General features: G+C 40.1%; 1 protein-coding gene across 3 annotated transcripts; it reads right to left on the bottom strand.

Annotated features, from left to right (window-relative positions):
• Positions 1 to 215: 215 nt before the first annotated feature.
• LOC102300544 (solute carrier organic anion transporter family member 1C1) lies at positions 216 to 16270 on the bottom strand. 3 transcript variants are annotated; one of them, XM_005915732.2, is made up of 15 exons: positions 16126 to 16270; positions 11177 to 11311; positions 10025 to 10166; positions 9770 to 9902; positions 9552 to 9682; positions 8163 to 8309; positions 7179 to 7277; positions 6317 to 6550; positions 6081 to 6245; positions 4898 to 5093; positions 4643 to 4808; positions 2346 to 2530; positions 1315 to 1379; positions 1078 to 1195; positions 216 to 950 (listed from the first exon to the last, which is right to left on the bottom strand). In XM_005915732.2, the coding sequence occupies exons 2-15, from the start codon at positions 11279 to 11281 to the stop codon at positions 458 to 460; spliced, it is 2379 nt and encodes a 792-aa protein (XP_005915794.1). In that variant the 5' UTR covers positions 11282 to 11311; positions 16126 to 16270; the 3' UTR covers positions 216 to 457. The 3 variants fall into 3 exon arrangements, with proteins under 3 accessions (XP_005915794.1, XP_042073896.1, XP_042073899.1); XM_042217962.1 differs by lacking the exon at positions 16126 to 16270 and adding an exon at positions 15172 to 15540; XM_042217965.1 differs by lacking the exons at positions 6081 to 6245; positions 6317 to 6550.
• Positions 16271 to 17372: the final 1102 nt, after the last annotated feature.

The raw sequence follows: 17372 nt of genomic DNA, 5'->3' as shown, positions 1-17372 counted from the left end.
CAGTAACTCAAATTCTTCTGCAATGTAAATGTTGTCATATGCACAATCATGCTGGCTGAGCTCTACAACTGGATACATTCCAGTATGTAGCTGGATGCTAATGAGTTGAAAGGAGCCAAAAATATTGTGAAACAACAGGAAATATTTAATTAGGTACTTTTAAATATTTAAAAAGTACCTAATTGAGTTTGTGAGCTGAAAAACAACCCCCCCCCCCAAATTTTTATCTAAGGATTTGTTACTTTGTTACATTTAACACCCAACACTGATTATAATAGCTGCATCCTGCAAAAAAAGGATGGAAAATACTATTAGCATTAACCGTGACATTGTCCTGAAAGTAGTCCCTCTTTACAGGAAAATTATCTTTTGACCAAATTTTGGGACTTGTTCCATCTATTCCAGTTTGATTTTGTGTTGGAGACCACTCTGCTAAACACAGTCTTTATGTGGTCCATCAGTTTAGTTGCTGCCTCTCTTTCTCCAATTTGCTCTTGTCATCAATGTGATCGTCCTGCTTCTCTATTACTTTGTGTCCGATGGATTCTTTACGGACTATCTCTGTGTTTGTGCCATCAGAAGACAGAGGAATAACTTCAGCGCAGGTATCTGTCATGTATTTAGCCTCCTGTGCATTACTTGTAGAGATTACTCCATCATTATGAGGGGGCAGTTCTACTGTGTGGACCTCTCCTCCTTCCTCCAAATCTGTAGCAATCTTTACCCAAATTTTTGTAGCACTGGGTAAGTTGGGAGTTTCAGGACTGGCTCTAATCTCCTCAGTGAGGTTTAATGGCGTCTTTAGTTCAAAATCCTTTGATGCTTTTTGCTCCTGCTTGTCTGTGTCCTTCTCTGGCTTTCGGAACTGGCGTCTGAGAAGGATGATGACAGCAATGAGGAAAAAATAAGAGGAGCCACTGATACAAGTGATCAAACCCAGGAAAATGATCCTAAAAGTAGAGAACAGAATTGGATTGGGGCAAATCAGCAAAGGTCTTTACAACAATTATAATGCTAGTCAATAATTTTTGGCAAATTTGTTTAAATAGTGTAAACTGGAATTTCTCCGTGGGGTACCTGTACATATCAGAGTTGTAAATACGGCATGCCCCCCTACCGCCACAACTCTTCATAGACCATTTAAGGCAAGTTGAATCAATCAAAGCGCCGAAATACACCGGTGCAGGAATTCCACCTACAGACAGCATTGGCAATGGGGACAAAACTTTTATCCAGAGAAAATAAACCTTTTGGGATTCAAGCAGAGTGACATATATTTATGCTTTACGTCAAAGTGAAAGTACTGAAGCTTACCAAGAGTCCTAGTTACCAAGGTCTGAATACCCAGAGCAAGGGATTTGAGCTCGGGTGTGATGCATCTGCAAGTACAAAACAAAACAAATCAAGAAAATAAGGAGTACATTATAAAAAATAAACTGGCAACAGTAGGCTGACAGGTCTCCATAGCAGCAATGGATAGACGTGAAGTGATACACAGGATGCAGGAACAGACTTTGGCTAGGCTAAATTTTAGTGGAATTATTGGGGAACTATCTTGCAGTTTTTGCTTAATACTGTTATTTAATGCTGGACATTAGTTCTTTAAAAGGTGAAACTATTCCTTTAACCCCTTAGCAGTCCTATTAGTCCCCTAAACCATCCAATGTCCCGTGGGCGGTACGTCCGACTGCTAACAGTTTAAACCCTTTTCAGGTGATACTTACGTACATTCTTTCATTGCATGTGTCACCACCACACTTTTAGAAATGTGTAGAAAAAAAAAACTTGTCAAAAAGTAACTTTGTTTATGCTTCCCTTGAGTCAGGGTCACAGCAGCCAATACTTGATTGCATCAAAACAGCAAAGTTTTCTCCTCTCACTGGAATTATCTTGTCTCTGTCTTTCTCTCTGTCCGCCTTTTCATTTTGTTTCTTTTTGCTCTGTGTGTGTGTTTCTCTTAGTGCCTCCCTCCTGCTCCTTAGCAGCCAGTGGATTGATGTGCCTCCATGTCAAATGATCAATCATCCTGAGTAGTTTATCTAACCAGGTATTTTATCCAGTCTTTGCATGATCGTTCTATCATCTTTTGTGGCAGAAGACAATGTGTCAAAGGTTTAAACCTTCCTGTCTTTGTGCCTGCCAGGTTTTTAACCTCACCAGCCCTCCGCATGCCTGCTCAGTCTCTATTTGGCCCCCACGCTTCCAAGTTCCTGCCAGTCTATCTGTACTCTCTCCACCTCACTTAGCCGCGTTACGTTATAACTGTTTTGAGTCCTTCCATTTCACTGTCTACCACTACTTTAGGCTGCTCATAGACGTGATAGCAACACTAAGTTTTTACAGACCGTATAATGACCATGTAGCCAGGTGTGGCTCCCAGAGCATTGATAAAGGAGCTGAGAACAGATATGGCCATATAGGAAGTGAAGCTTCGGCTGCAGTCCTTGGCATGAGGGCACTGGCCCAGTCTCACTGATGTACTGCTGCCTGCTGGAAAGGAGGTGGACACACAGGTGCAGTTGTGAAAGACCTGGGAAAGAGAGAATATTTACATTTATATATATTTTTATGTCTTTTACATCCAGGCATTTTTGGAACTGGATTGTAAAATTATTTCATTTTGCATTTTCTACCCAGGAAAAGTAAGCATTGTTAATCAAACACGTTAAAAGTCTGTAAAATTACACTTTTTAAAGTTTAAAGCAACTGAGATGTGAGTTTCCTGAAGAGACAAGGGACAAAACTGCTCTCCACGTAACATCTGACACTTCACCCAGAGGATTTTATAGGCGAAGAAAAGGTAGGGGATATTTACAAGAGCATAAGAAGAAAAGCACATAACAGCTAATCAATAACATTTACAACAATAGGAAAATACACTGAGAGTACACACTGAAAAATGCTTTAGTAGCAACAGTGTAACATCATGCCTCCTGGCTAACATCATCTTCCTCAACAGCAACTAGTAGAAACATTGAAGAACAACAATAGTGATGATTTTGTACTGGATTATATCTTTGCAACACAAATAATCTAATCTGTAAGTATTATATATAAGTACTATATGTGATCATGTTTCAGAGAATGCTGCGAAACCTCTGCTAACTTCTCGGAGTAATACTTGAAATTTTGTGAAAACAAAACTGAATATTGAAATGTACTGCTACGCTCAAGCTATATCACAAACACTGACATATGTGCTTTCTATTCATTTATTATACATGCAACAAAATAACACTATATACTGTATGTGTCTGATCAAATTAATACATTTTGGGGTTAATTAAAAGTTGACCCTTTTTTAATGTTAATTGATAAGTGTAAAATAATTAGATGGTAATGAGTGAGCTTTTAAAAGAGAGTGAGTTTTCAGTTTTTAAAATAGTTTTAAAAGACTTTTAAAAAATAGTTTTTAAAGTGGAGGATTTTTATTATTCTGACTGCTTATCATAGTTACATGGATGGTATTCAGACCACCTGTCACAAAAAATAAGAAAACACAAGTATTTTAGAAATCTGTAAATATTATATTGCCGGTTCGAGTCCTGGCTCCGACAGTCTCGGTCGTTGTGTCCTTGGGCAAGACACTTCACCTGTTGCCGAATGGTGGCGTCAGTGTCCGGCAGCCTCGCCTCTGTCAGTGCGCCCCAGGTCAGCTGTGGCTACAACATAGCTTGCCATCACCAGTGTGTGTGAATGGGTGGAAGACTAAATGTAGTGTAAAGCGCTTTGGGGTCCATAGGGACTAAGTAAAGCGCTATACAAATACAGGCCATTTACCATCTTACAATGCTGTGATTGCAGCCATTCCCCAACTCTCTGTGAATGGTACTCATTGCCTTTGATCAGTGGGTTTTGATGAGGGGTTGTTGATCAATGGTCATGAGAATTTGCATATTAACAATCAAAGAACTGACCTCACAGCCTATTGTTCCCAGTGTACTAGTTTCAGTCAGTTTCAGTCAGTGGTGCTGGTTTCAGACATTCTAGCATTAAAAAAAATGTTTTTTTATTGATTGAAGAGCTTTCACATACTGGTGAATTAACCATCACAGTACATTTTAAAGCATTGTAAAAAAATATTTATTTTATTTCAGAATTTAAGCTATCAAAGCATTTTGATAGCTTAAATTTTCTTAATTTTTTTCAGTGTAGCTAATAAAGGGTGTTCCTTTGAAATGGCCCACAGTACTGCTTATGAACATGTTTTATCAGGTTACAGTGGTTCAACCTCAGCTCAACCCATGTGTCAAAGTGTTGAAGTGTAATTGGGAAAGATACTGAACCCTAAGAACTGCCTTTGATGTGTGTCATCACTGTGTGTGAGTAAAAGTATAAATGTAAATGAAAGGGATACAAAGTGCCGTGAACATGTGGTCTGTGAAGCTCTCTGAGTGGTCAGTAAGAGCAGAAAATGTAAATGCAATCCATTTACCATGGGAGTGCTGTTCAAATCCATTTAAGGATGAGACATATATAAATATCAAGAGTTCATGTTACAAAGTAGCAATATTTAAAATGTAATGTAACCTCAATACACCGCAATCAAGACGTTCTTGACCCAAATATCTTCCAACAAGTGGCTGATACACATGTTTACACTTTACATTATACCTCTGTGCTCTCTTGTAATTGTCCTTACGGTGTTTTTGCCGTGTCCGCTGGAGCTGAGGCAGCCAGCCATGCATGGAGAGATGTAAGTGATGCCGCTATCTGAGCAAACGGGGTCCCACTCCTCTGCTGAACACAAGCAGTCCCTGTTACACTCAGAGAAGAGCATTTCTCTGCTGTACAATACACCTTTTGTCCTGCAAGGGAGTGAAGCAATGGATATTTTGATCTACAGTGGACACAGGAAGAAAGTTGCTAAATCAGTGATATTTGTCTCAGCACTGACCCGTTGTACGATACAGTGAGCCCCGCTATGGGTATGTTATCACACTTGGTGCCAAACTGCAGCAGCATGAGGAGATAGGACATAAAGGATGTTGCAAAGGAAAGCTGAGCTCCTGATACCACACTCAGCTTATACCTCTTCATCAGCAGCCCTCCGAGGAAGATCCCTATTGCCACTGCTGGCAGGTTCAGGACACCTGAAGGAAACACAGGGGAATATTGCTTGTATACTTCATACATCATGTCACATATACATACTTTATACCAAGCACATTTTCCTTAATGATTATTAATGATTTGTTTGTTAGATGTTAAATATTTGAGTGCATTTTGATCATTTAAACCTTATCTAAAAGTACACACTGCTTATTCACAGAAGGTGAACGTGTTACAACCCGGCTCAAAAGCCGCAACATAAATAAGGAGAAGAGGTTTTATCTTAAAATGCATAGCAGGCTGGCTAAAATGGCTGGAACCACCAAGGCAAAAACTAGTGAGCCTCTCTCTGAAAGCCTGCTTCAGGTATGCTTTTATCCACACCTGAGTAGGTGTGGCCAATTAGCACCAGCTGAACACACTGAGGAGATTAGGGGCTGCAGAAGGGTGTAACACTGTTGCCAGCAAATTAACAGTATCTAAAAGTCATGCTCTGAAGAAATAGGAAAAAATCAAATAAAAAAAAAAGATCTGACACAGGACATGAGAGATGCATGTCTCAGAGGAATGTTGGCTGTGAAGAAGCCATCCTGAAGGAAGGGAAATGAGAAAAGGCAGAAGTGTGCAGGGTTGGCGCTGGGTATATACACCTACGAGTACAGTTTTCCTTCACAGGCTGTCCTCTCCGAACCTGTTCTGAGTTGATTTATCAAGCTCTGAAGCAGTTTGGGATCATTTTGACAGAGAACAGAACAAAAGGCAGCCAAAGGAGAGCTTTGAATGTTTTTAAAGAAGCCTGGAGAACTATTCCTGAAGGGTAGCAAATTAAAAGAAAGTTTCTCTGGGAGTGTTCAGGCTGTGTTGTGTTGGTGGTCATTGCAAATGCTGACCTTCAAGCTTGATAGAGTTGTAAAAACACTATTTTCATGTATGTTTGAACACGTGTCAATAAATTACTGCGCCTATGTTCCACTTTTCTATCAAAAGTTCAATATGAACACATAATTTATTGATTTCATTATTTTTACCTATGAGGAAGTTTGCCCTGGATGCAGACTGTCCAAACTGTTGCTCCATGTATTTGGCTTTAAAGGTGAGTAGACCGATGAATGCATTGAACTTCAGGATGCTCCCGCAAAGAAGCAGGAAGTAAGCAGGAGTTCCTAACAGACGCCTCAATGATGGAAGGAACCCTGGGCAGGAACATCCACAAAAATCACGTAAGATCCATCAACCTGCACATGCAAACAGACGACGACTCTACCTTTGGCAATTTCAGTCAGCTTGAAGTTTTGGTTGTTGCTTTGCGCATCCTCTGTCTTGTTAAGGATCTCGCAGACTGGAGTTTCATGGTTTTCTTCACTCTCCTGCTTGGGCATCGAACGGGGCAGAAACCAGAAGGGAATGCTGGAGATAAGCAGAAGGCCAGAGGACACAAGAAAACCCATCCACCAAGCACCCACCCAGCGGGAATCCTTAGGAGTGATGGTCACACTTTCTATGTAAAAGAGAAGAATTTTCAAGTTTTCTTCAGGAAGTCTTCAAATAAAGGCTTCGCATAAACAAGTCTCAATCAAAATATCTCTGTTGACAAAAGTGTAGACTGGCTAAAATGTTTTTAACTTGTGAAAGGTTGTTCTTTAACTCTTGTTACCCCCATCCAGCTTCTTGGCCTTACACGGTCCATAAACTTGATTTGTTAGACAAAGACAGTTTTTGTCATTTTAGCCTCCAGACCATCCCATTCAATGTCAACACAAATAATCATGATGTGATTGAAGTGCAGACTTTTAACTTTTAACTTTAATTTTAAAAAAAAAATGTTTGCATTAATTTTACAGTCAATTTGAAATATTTGATTTAATTTATTTAAAATATTTGATTTAAAATATATAGGCAAAATTGCAGAAAAATGTGTCGTTGCCTAAAAAGATCTAAATGTGTACATTTTCTTTTTGTTTCTAACGCAGACAGGTTTTTATATTCTTTCAGCTAAAATCACTGCTTTGAATTTTGTGAGCTTTTGCCATCTATCGGATACTTTTAAGATGAGCTCTAACCATAATGAGTCGTGTATCATGTAAAAAACAAAAAACAAAACCCAGACACACAAAGAAAAACCTTACCCATATCAACATATCCAATGTCAACATATAGTCTGGCACAATAGGAACCCAAAAGGAAGCCAAACATGGGACCCAGGAGAGTAATGGTCTGGAGACAAGCTGCCAATGACAAAATAGATCAGAAGTCTACGATGTGATATTAAACAATCTAAAGAAGGGTCTCAAACTTAAATGAGCTGTGGGCCACTACTGGCACTGTCATCTCGTTGGAGGGCCACTTTAGTGGTCGAGTAGTACAAAAAAAAAACAAGCGAAAACAAGAAAGCACCCACAAATATTTCCAAAAATGTTTTCTTTTGTTTGTTTTTTAAAATTTCCAATATTGTATCACAAGACAAAATTGCAAACATCAACGCAATTTCTTTTTTACCTCACTCTTAACTAACTGAAGCCTTTCATTGACCTACCAAATAAACACGTGGCCAGAATAATTTTGTTTGTATTAAAAAAATAAATTAAAAAAATGCAGACATAAGTGTACGCATCAGTTTTTGACTCTTTCACTAGACTAACACAGCCAATCCCTCCACATGTTTGTAGTCTCTGCTCATATTGCCTTCATATTAGATCATTTTTTGCTTTTTAAAGAACTTATTTTAACATTGCACTTAACAACAAACACATCCTCCCTAATAAAACAACATCAAGGGCCAAATTGCATTATATGTCTTCACGTTGATATAAGGGCCATAAGTAGGGGTGAGGTGGGCCGCAAGTGGTCCCCGAGCGGCAGGTTTGAGACCGGATAGGATGCAAGATGAGATATTTCCTTGACCCTCAGTTAAATTTACTGAATACGAGATTAATTGTAGGTTTACCCTGATAAAAATCACACATTAACCAGCATAAAAATTCTGTACATACAGGAATGATGAATGTGTGTATTCTCACATGGCTTATAGGGCATTTTAAGGAATTTATTTATTAAGTAACACCTTTTAAGTCAGGTGGAAGACTTTAAAATCCCTTTGAACCCCATATTACCAATATAAAAAGGGGAGTTTTCCGCCTTAGCAAAGTCATCGATGTAGGAGATGCCAAGAGGTGTGACTGGAGTTTCTCCAATCCCCCGCAGAGCATTGCCCAGGAATACGTAGATCCACATGCTGGAACCAGAATCTCTCACACAGGCTGCATAATGACACAAACTAGAAATCTGTGATAGTGATTTTGTTACAAAGAGTTCACACACAGTGGCTCGCACAGCATCAAAGTTATACACCAAATATTGCATGGATCCTCTTGATCAGGTTCACCAGTATTTTCCTGGCTCTGAATGAGCTTTACAGACTTATCAGCCTCAGCCTGTTCACGACACACCAGTGTTTTTTCTGGTTCTTTCTCAGTATTTAGTACACAAAAAAATACATTCTTTACTCAGTAAAATATGAAATATTTATAATAGTTAATAATGAACTATGAAAATATAACACAATATGCCCAATTGATTAAAGCAATGCAAGTAGTGGGAGTGGAGGGGCCAAAAATTCCTCTATGCAGGAAAAAGCCCAGTTACATGAAAATGAGAAAGACACAGTTTTACATCTATATCTGCTATATCTGCTTTTTCATTACAGAGACTACGTCAAACAAGACATGAATAAAATCTGCCGATATTCAGTATCATCTTAATAGTGGCTTGTTGTATATCACCACATTGTATGTGACTTCCATTATATTTCTTTCCAAATACGTCTCATCTGAATAGCTGAACAGGATCAATAGATTGCATTTTGTGAGAGCATCACATGGTTTTGTGAGAAGCAGAATTAATTATAGTTTAACAATAGTGAGACTGAAGCAACATTGCAACTAAAGCCCATCTCAGGGACCAAAATTAATGGGAACAAGAGGAGCTCCTAAAAACACTGAAAAACACATGGGCACACAGAGCCAAACTGAATTCATTACCATAAATATTACAAATGTCTGCTTTCTTATTATTCTGCCTCCTTTCAGTCTTTTCTTTTTAAAAGTCGTCTCTCGTTGGCTAGCTCTAGAGTCTGCGTCCGGGCTTATTGTTGCGGACGTGCATGCTGTTGTGTCTTTGTTTATTCCTGGTGACAAAGATGCACCAGGAGAGAGCTGATTGGCCGGTGAGTTGTTAGTAGGTTTAACAAGGTTTCATGTTAAAGTTTCATGTTTTTTTTGTAAAAGAAAATCTACAATAACCATGAGTTTTAAGCAATAAATAAATAAGTAATAATAACAATAAATAGCTGACATTGCCATGCTATTCTCTCCTATTTACAGGTATTTACTGTACCCGCTGCAGCAGAAAGCAGAAATGCATTTGACTGCACTAAATAGTGAAAGTGAATGTTTTACTATCTTTAATTATATTTAATCCTGGCATGTATTCCACACTCTTACCTTTATTGTCCTCCAACGAAGGCTCTATTTGAATTTCTGGCACGTGATCTAGTGTTTTCAGAGGATCCACACAGGCAGCAATGCTCAGGTTGTCATTCTGAAAGACCTGAATCACCGTGTCATACTTATACCTGCAAAAAACAAACAAAAAGTCCATGTCAATTTCTTCTGTCATCGTTTTTGCTTATAGAAGTTTCTCATTTAAATTTGACCTGTACCGTCCCATGAAGAAATGTGTGAGGCCAGTGAGAAACGCCCCCACAGCCATGAGGAAACAGCCCGCAGCGATGAGTCTGGGTCGGTGCAGCTTAGCCCCAAAATGGCTGACCACAGCTAGAAACAACAAGTTGCCTACACACACACACCCCAAAAAAGATTGAAATCAAGTAAGCAAAAAGAATGACTTTTTCTCCACTGTATCACTAAAAAAAACCATCAAAGCGTTTATTTTCAAATGAACTGGTTGATGTTACCCATCTCAAAACTGCCGTCTATGAGACCGATGTGTGTGCTGGAGAGGTCAAAGCGCCTCTCTATCTGAGTGATGGAGCTCTTCATGTAGGTTCCTGTCAGGGCTTTGGAGAAATAGGCGAAGGAAAGCGCTACAATAAACAGCTGGAAGACAAAAAACAGAAGACAATATAAAAACTCACGTTCTAATAATGCAAAGATGTTCTGGATAAAACTAGGACTATGTGTCTACATACCCAAACAATGTCATAGTGTAATCATGGAAAAGATTCTGCACCCTTTTCTGAGTCTCCACTACCTTCTACTGTGTAACTGTGGTCCTTGTTTAATGTTGCATTACCCCTTTATTCTTAACTTGAACTACAACTTATGTTGTGTTGAATCAGTGCACAAAATCTGGTGTAATGTCTTGACATCACAGTTAACAACAATAAGCTTTTTTAATTTTAACATTCTGTCTCAAAATTAATGGAAAAAGAAAGGGACGAAAACAGAAATATGATGACTCCAGTGTACTGCTGTAATCAGGCAAAGCGTTGCTCCGGGCAGCTACAGAAGTGTCTGACGAAAGCTCATTTAGAGCAGAAATTTGGCATGCTGAGATTTTCAGTAACAACACAAGATCAGCTCTTGGCTTGATTTTACCTACTTTGGGAAAAACATATCTCTGAAAATGTTGTTCAATCAACTGAAAACAGATGTGCATCTGGCTTTCTGAGCATTTATCCACCTATCATCTATCTTTAGCCTGTGCCGGGTCAAAAGGGGAGGCTGTTAGAGCTCACTCTAGCGAGAGATGCGCACAGGCACGACAGGTTTCCTGCCTAGCGCAGGGCTGACACATGAAGAGAAAAACATTTACAGTTATGGGCAATTTTGTGTCACTGATTCACCAAAACCCGAATGTCTTTAGAGGAAACTACAACAAGTCTAAACAGGCAGCAGTGCCAGCGGGGTAAGAGTTTAAACCCAGAGCCTTCTCGCTGTGAGGAGACAGCGCTAACAACTGCACCACCTACTGCCTTTTACGCTTTTAACTGGCATTTTTATCTGGGCCACTTTACACTGAGTGCATCAACAGAATGAACCGCAGTCCGAGATCAAAAGCAGGATAAAAAAGGTGTCAGAGTGTTGATCACAGATAGCTTTAGTACTTTGAGATTGGAGAAGCCAGGGCGCTTTCTGGTCTTGTGGTCGACGGGGCTACACAGAGCCTCTTCGCTCGTCATGTTGGCTGTGTCCTGTGCTGTGTTTTCCATTTTCCTCTTGGTCTTCCTTTCCTTAGAGCACTAGTTTAATAGAGGAGAAAATATATTTCAGATGCATTCATCTAATAAAACTTTACTGTGGGTAAGTTTCTGATCAACGACGCTTTAAAAAAGAAGTGTTTGCCTCGGTACATCATCATAGCAGATTTTGAAATCAAACAATGAAATGGAGGACTATGTATAAATAAAATAAATAGCTATAATTCCTAAAGAGCTATTATACACTTTTGGTAAACTACTTGAATTGAAGCTGAACATCTACACTTTAGTCACATGCAGATTGTTCGTGGTGTTGCAAAAAGGCAAAATGACAAAGAATGCGTCATTGTCCCAGAAAGTGAATTCTGTTGCTCTGTAAGTGTCTTCAGTGGGAGAAATGTTTCATCATTTATGTTTATCCTTGTAAACATAAGTGCATAATTTGCATAAGAAACTGGCACCGCTGACTAACAATGGACTATGAGGTCAGGTTCATGTTCATTAATATGCAAACTATCTTAACGATTGATCAATGGCCATGAGTACTATTCAGAGAGAGTTTAAGAATGGCTACAAGACCCCCCACTCAAACCAGCGTTCCTTCCTGCCCAGGATGTCATCCTCATCACTTAAAGAGTAGCTACCAGGTTTCAGTGCCCTGGCCTCACAAAGTTACTCTTCAGTGATGTTATCCTCTAGCCAGTGTGTATTTTCCAGTATAGGTTATCTCACAGCAAATATACTATACTATATTTATAAGATTAGGGAAATATGCAGTCAGCTGAGGCTGAGGACGTCACTGGGATCTGTGACAAAACAATTCTTCCATTGACAGCTTCCTGTGATTTCCTTACCTGGATGATCAAGCATGCATTAAGACATTAAAACATACCATTGTCCAAAAACCTGGTCCTAATAGTATAGATAAATCAGTAAAAAGAAGGATGCATATACAAAAAGTTAGAAAAAGGAAATAAGCCATGAGAAAATGATACCAACTGCAAATGATGCAGTTGTAATGAGAACTTCGCAACTATAAGGCGCACATAAAAGCCTTAGATTTTCTTTAAAAAGTGCGGCGCGCCCTATAGTGCAGTGCGCCCTGTGTGTTGTAAGGAGGACGTAGTAGAGAACACCATGAGAACGCTAAAGGGTGAAGTGTGGGCGTTGCTCGTATATACCGGACAATCGCACATACCTGTATAAAAGGACAGGTATGTGCATTATGTGGAACATCGTTGTTTTAACAACCCTGAAAATGGCAAAGAGACACGCTTATGAAGCACAGTTTAAACTGAAGGCCATCAGCTACGCGGAGGAACATGGAAATCGAGCAGCCGCAAGAGAATTTAAGATTAATGAATCGATGGTTCGCAAGTGGAGGAAGCTGGAAAACAAGCTCCGACAGGTCAAGAAGACGCAGCTGAGTTTCCGCGGACATAAGGCGAGGTGGCTCGAGTTGGAGGAAAGACTCGAGCGGTGGATCATCGAGCAAAGAGCGAGCGGGAGAAGCGTTTCGACGGTCACCATTCGACTAAAAGCGGTTTCACTAGCTGAAGAGATGAAAATTGAACATTTCCGAGGAGGTCCGTCTTGGTGCTTTCGTTTCATGAAACGGTGCCATTTTTCCATCCGGACCAGGACTACGGTAGCGCAGCAACTTTATGTTCAACTTCCAGCGGATTATACCGGTAATGAAAAGCTGGCCATCTTCCGCTCCTACTGCAGCAAACACATCGCCGACAAACACATCCAGCCCAGCCACATCACTAACATGGACGAGGTGCCGCTCACTTTCGACATCCCGGTGAGTCACACTGTGGAGAAGAAGGGGACCAGCACGGTAGCGATACGCACAACGGGGCACGAAAAGTCTTCTTTCACTGTTGTGCTTGGCTGCCATGCTAATGGACAGAAACTGCCGCCTATGGTGATTTTTAAGAGAAAGACTTTGCCTAAAGAGAAGTTTCCAGCAGGAATCATCATTAAGGCAAATGAAAAGGGCTGGATGGATGAGGAAATGATGAAAGAGTGGCTGAGGGAGGTGTATGTAAGGAGACCAGGTGGTTTTTTCCACGCATCACCATCGCTCTTAATCTGTGACTCTATGCGTGCCCATCTCACAGCCGATGTGAAAAAACTAGTGAAACAAATGAACTGTGAGCTTGCTGTCATTCCGGGAGGCCTGACAAAGGAACTCCAACCGCTGGACATCGGTGTGAACCGCCCGTTCAAAGTAAGGCTGCGAGCGGCCTGGGAGCGATGGATGACCGATGGAGACCACAGTTTCACTAAGAGTGGAAGGCAGCGCCGGGCGAGTTACGCCACAATTTGCCAATGGATTGTAGATGCTTGGGCTAACATGTCTGCTGGCACTGTTGTTCGAGCTTTCGCAAAAGCCGGCATCATTTCCGAGGAGCCGCACGGCACGGAAAGTGACTCTGACGGTGAAGAAAGTGAACCTGGCATGTTTGATGGAGATTTAGCGCAGCTGTTCAATTCAGACACAGAGGATGAGGACTTCGATGGGTTTGATTGATGACAATTACCGGTAATGAAAATGTGAGTACCAAACTCAGTTTTGCTCCCGCTTTATTTTTGAACACGCATACTTGTATGCGCCCTATAATCAGGTGCGCCTTATGTGTGTGTGTGTTAAATACAGTAATGGCACACATAACTGAGACTGCGCCTTTTAGTACGGTGCGTCTTCTGGTCGTGAAAATACGGGTATGTGCAAAACCTGAGTAAGACCATTGTTCAGAACACTGAAGTTTCTGTATATCAGTCAGGTAAAAAGAGTCTGTGAGAAGCTAAGTACTTACTGTAAGCAGCGAGGTGCTGTTAATTAAATGCACTTGATTAACTGATCACCACTGAGTCTGAGCACCTCTATAAAAAAAACACAAGCTTTACGTTGCCATTTGTGTTTATATGCATTCAAGTGTGTGTTAACACCATGTCACAATCTAGAAAAATGAATCCCAGGGTCAGACCATGTAATGCTTAGAACAATTGTAAACAACCTGAAAACTACATCTCAGACTCTACAGACCTCAGTGAGCAAGTTAAATGTTAAAGTTCATGACAGTGCATTGAGGAAAAAACTGAACAAGTATTCATTGTTGCCAAGAGAAAGCCTCTCTAAAATACCATGACTGGGCTTTGGTTTGCAGTGTTGCACCTAAACTAAGACCAGAAAAGTGGACCACATCAGTCCAGCTCTGAGGTCTTTACACTGGCTGCCTGTCCGTCAGAGGATAGACTTTAAAGTTCTGATTCTGGTCTATAAAGCTCTTAATTTTTTAGGACCAAAATACATCAGTGACCTCCTGACCCAGTATGAACCTTCCAGATCCCTCAGGTCATCTGGATCCGTTTTTTTTTTTTAATCAGTTCCCAGAGTCAGAACCAGACACGGAAAAAAGCTGCATTCAGCTTTTATGCTCCTTACATCTGGAACAAACTCCCAGAAAGCCTCAGATCAGCTGAAACACTCATTTTATTTAAGTCCAGGTTGAAGACTCACCTGTTCTCAGCTGCATTTCACCAAATCCACACTTAAGCTTAAATTTCAAAACTTATATTTTAACTACTGATTTTATCTACTGTTCTGATTTTATCTACTGTTCTGATTTTATCTACTGTTTTTTAATCAATTTTAAATCATGCTTTTTATTGTTTTTGTGTTTTAATGTCTCTGTAAAGCACTTTGAATCACCTTTGTTGTTGAATTGTGCTATATAAATAAACTTGCCTTGCCTAAAAAAAAAAATCCCAAGATTTCTTGAACAATATCCTTTGGGCAGACAAGAACAAAGTGCTTCTGGTCATAATGAACAGCGGCACATTTGGTGAAAAGACAAATACAGTACAGCAGCACACACAGACCTCAAACCTACCAAGCACAGTGGTGGAGCGCTGATAATTTGAGCTTGTCTTATAGCCACAGGACCTGGCCCCCTTGCAGTCAGCTTTAGTCAGCCATGAACTCCTCTGCACACCAAAGTATTCCGGAGCCAAATGTGAGACTGTCTGTCCGATTGTTAAAGCTTAGCTGAAACTTGATAACACAATGCAATACAATCTCACGCACAGCAACAAACTTCCAACAGGGTACTCGAAAAAGAAAGCGTTGCAATGATCCAGTCAAATTCCTTGGGAATGTGGGACCTGAGCTGTGCATAAACAAATGAACTCAATGAACTGAAGCAAAGTTGTAATTTTTCCACGACGATCATGATGATGTGAGAGACTAATAAAGGCATACAGAAAACCATTAATCCAAGTTATTGCTGCTAAAATTGGCTCTATAAGCTACTGAATCGTGTGTGGGTTTTTTTTTTTTTTCTTATTCACATGACTATAAACAATTCTAAACACTTTTTACAGTGCAAAGTCAATCCTTTTGGTTCCAATGCACAAGTCTGTTTTCAGTGATGGAAAGGAGGTGAAATCTAAAAGCAGATGGTACCTGTATAAAATCCACAGTCCTCTCAGGTCTATAAATGTCAGGTGCTCCAGCTAAAGCCCATATCGGGAAGAAAAACTCTCCAGTGACAACTTTGGCAGCACTGATCTGTTAGAAAAACTGTGGGGGTGAAAATCTGACAGAAAAGTCCGTATGTTTTTGTCTCATAACTCCATAAATCCTTTTCAAGTTCAGACTTGTTAATACTCTCACTCAAAGTGCGGCTTAACCTTACTGTCTAAGTCGTTCTTGACCTACAAGCTCACCTTATCCTTGGTGGAAGGAATTTGAAGAAATTTAGATGTATTATTTTTAGTAATAGCAAGAGGAATCGTTAGTAAAATCACAACTGCAAAAGAAGCACTTGGGAAGTTTGATGAAATACCTAGTGCATCGTCAGGTGAAAGGGACTATGGTCTCCCCCTTCTTCTTCCTCTTTTGCTCCTCTTTAAGCAGCCATATATTGCTCTTCCTACTGAGAGCAGACAGATCTGTTCTCCCTGAGCTCCTATTCTCCCGTCTGAGGGCAAAGCTTTTGCTTGGTACAAGCAGACAAAAGGCCTCACACATTTTTATTCCAAACACATGCCAGCTAGTCCTTCCAGTGGGTGGTTGGATTTAGTGGGGGTTAAAGGGGTAAGGAGGAGGTGTGGGGGCGAAGATTAATAGCTTCAAACCAGTCCCTAAGGATTTTTATTTTTCCTCACAAGGTAAAACATCAGGTGCATGGTGACGAATTATACGGGATTAAAAGTCTGCTTAAAAAGTATGTCTGTGTAAAAGGGAACTGTCAGCGTGGTGAATGTTCAAGCAGCATTTCACGCACCAAATGATACCAGATGAGTTGGATGGATTTGATGATGACCTCAAATGTGGAACAATATGTCTCTGTATTAACCTTTGCCCGAGAATGTGCTATTAGTCCAGTGACCGCAGGAGGGGTCCTGGCAGCCAAGCAGCAGGTCACACAATCAGCTTTGTCCCTGCAAACATTCCAGGGATTATGATTAGCGCCTTCACATTCCTGCACAGCAACAGCGAGGGACACATTTACTAATTACCAGAAATTATACTTGTCTCCAGAAAAGTACAGTTGACTTGAATACTTTACACGTCTTCTGCTACTATATTTAATTTAATTACAAGTGCATTCAGATAGGAATGCTGGCCATAACTGCAGCACTCCGTTTTAGACTAACAGCAGCTGTACTGCCTGGAAAAAAGATGATTTTTTTTAAAGATTCAATTTGTTAATGTTATTCTTTCAATTTTGCTTAAAAATCTGATTATCTTTGGTTTGTGTAAATAGAAGTTGTGAGAGCACTGAAGTTGCATATTTTTTCCGTGGATATTTTCTTGTGTAGAGCACAGCCTGCAGGTGAAATAAGATAACGCTCAATGCTACTAAGCATGTCATGGGATTCAGTTAACTGTTTTACCATGATGATTAAAAGTGTAACATAAAAAAGCTAACATCTTAAATTTTATCTAGACCAAACTAAAGCAGGTCAAATAGTCATTTTAGCAATAAAGGTGATTAGAAGTAATAACATAAGGGAGGTTATAACATTTATAACACTTTACACGGCGTGGCTTAAGTTCAAACATCGTCTCTAGGCCAATAAGAGAAAG

Source organism: Haplochromis burtoni, unplaced genomic scaffold, assembly GCF_018398535.1.
Source record: "Haplochromis burtoni strain Fernald_Lab_line unplaced genomic scaffold, NCSU_Asbu1 Contig_14, whole genome shotgun sequence".
Classification (NCBI taxonomy): domain Eukaryota; kingdom Metazoa; phylum Chordata; class Actinopteri; order Cichliformes; family Cichlidae; genus Haplochromis; species Haplochromis burtoni.
This window is presented reverse-complemented; position numbering and strand designations above follow the sequence as displayed.

Bases quoted from the DNA above. Each gene is read 5' to 3' on its own strand.
- LOC102300544 (XM_005915732.2), bottom strand. From the start codon at position 11,281: ATGGAAAACACAGCACAGGACACAGCCAACATGACGAGCGAAGAGGCT. The intron at 10,167-11,176 runs GTACTAAAGCTA...TTTGTCTTCCAG, and splicing joins CTGGCTTCTCCAATCTCAAA to CTGTTTATTGTAGCGCTTTC. The intron at 6,246-6,316 runs GTAGAGTCGTCG...GTTCCTGCCCAG, and splicing joins GCTGACTGAAATTGCCAAAG to GGTTCCTTCCATCATTGAGG.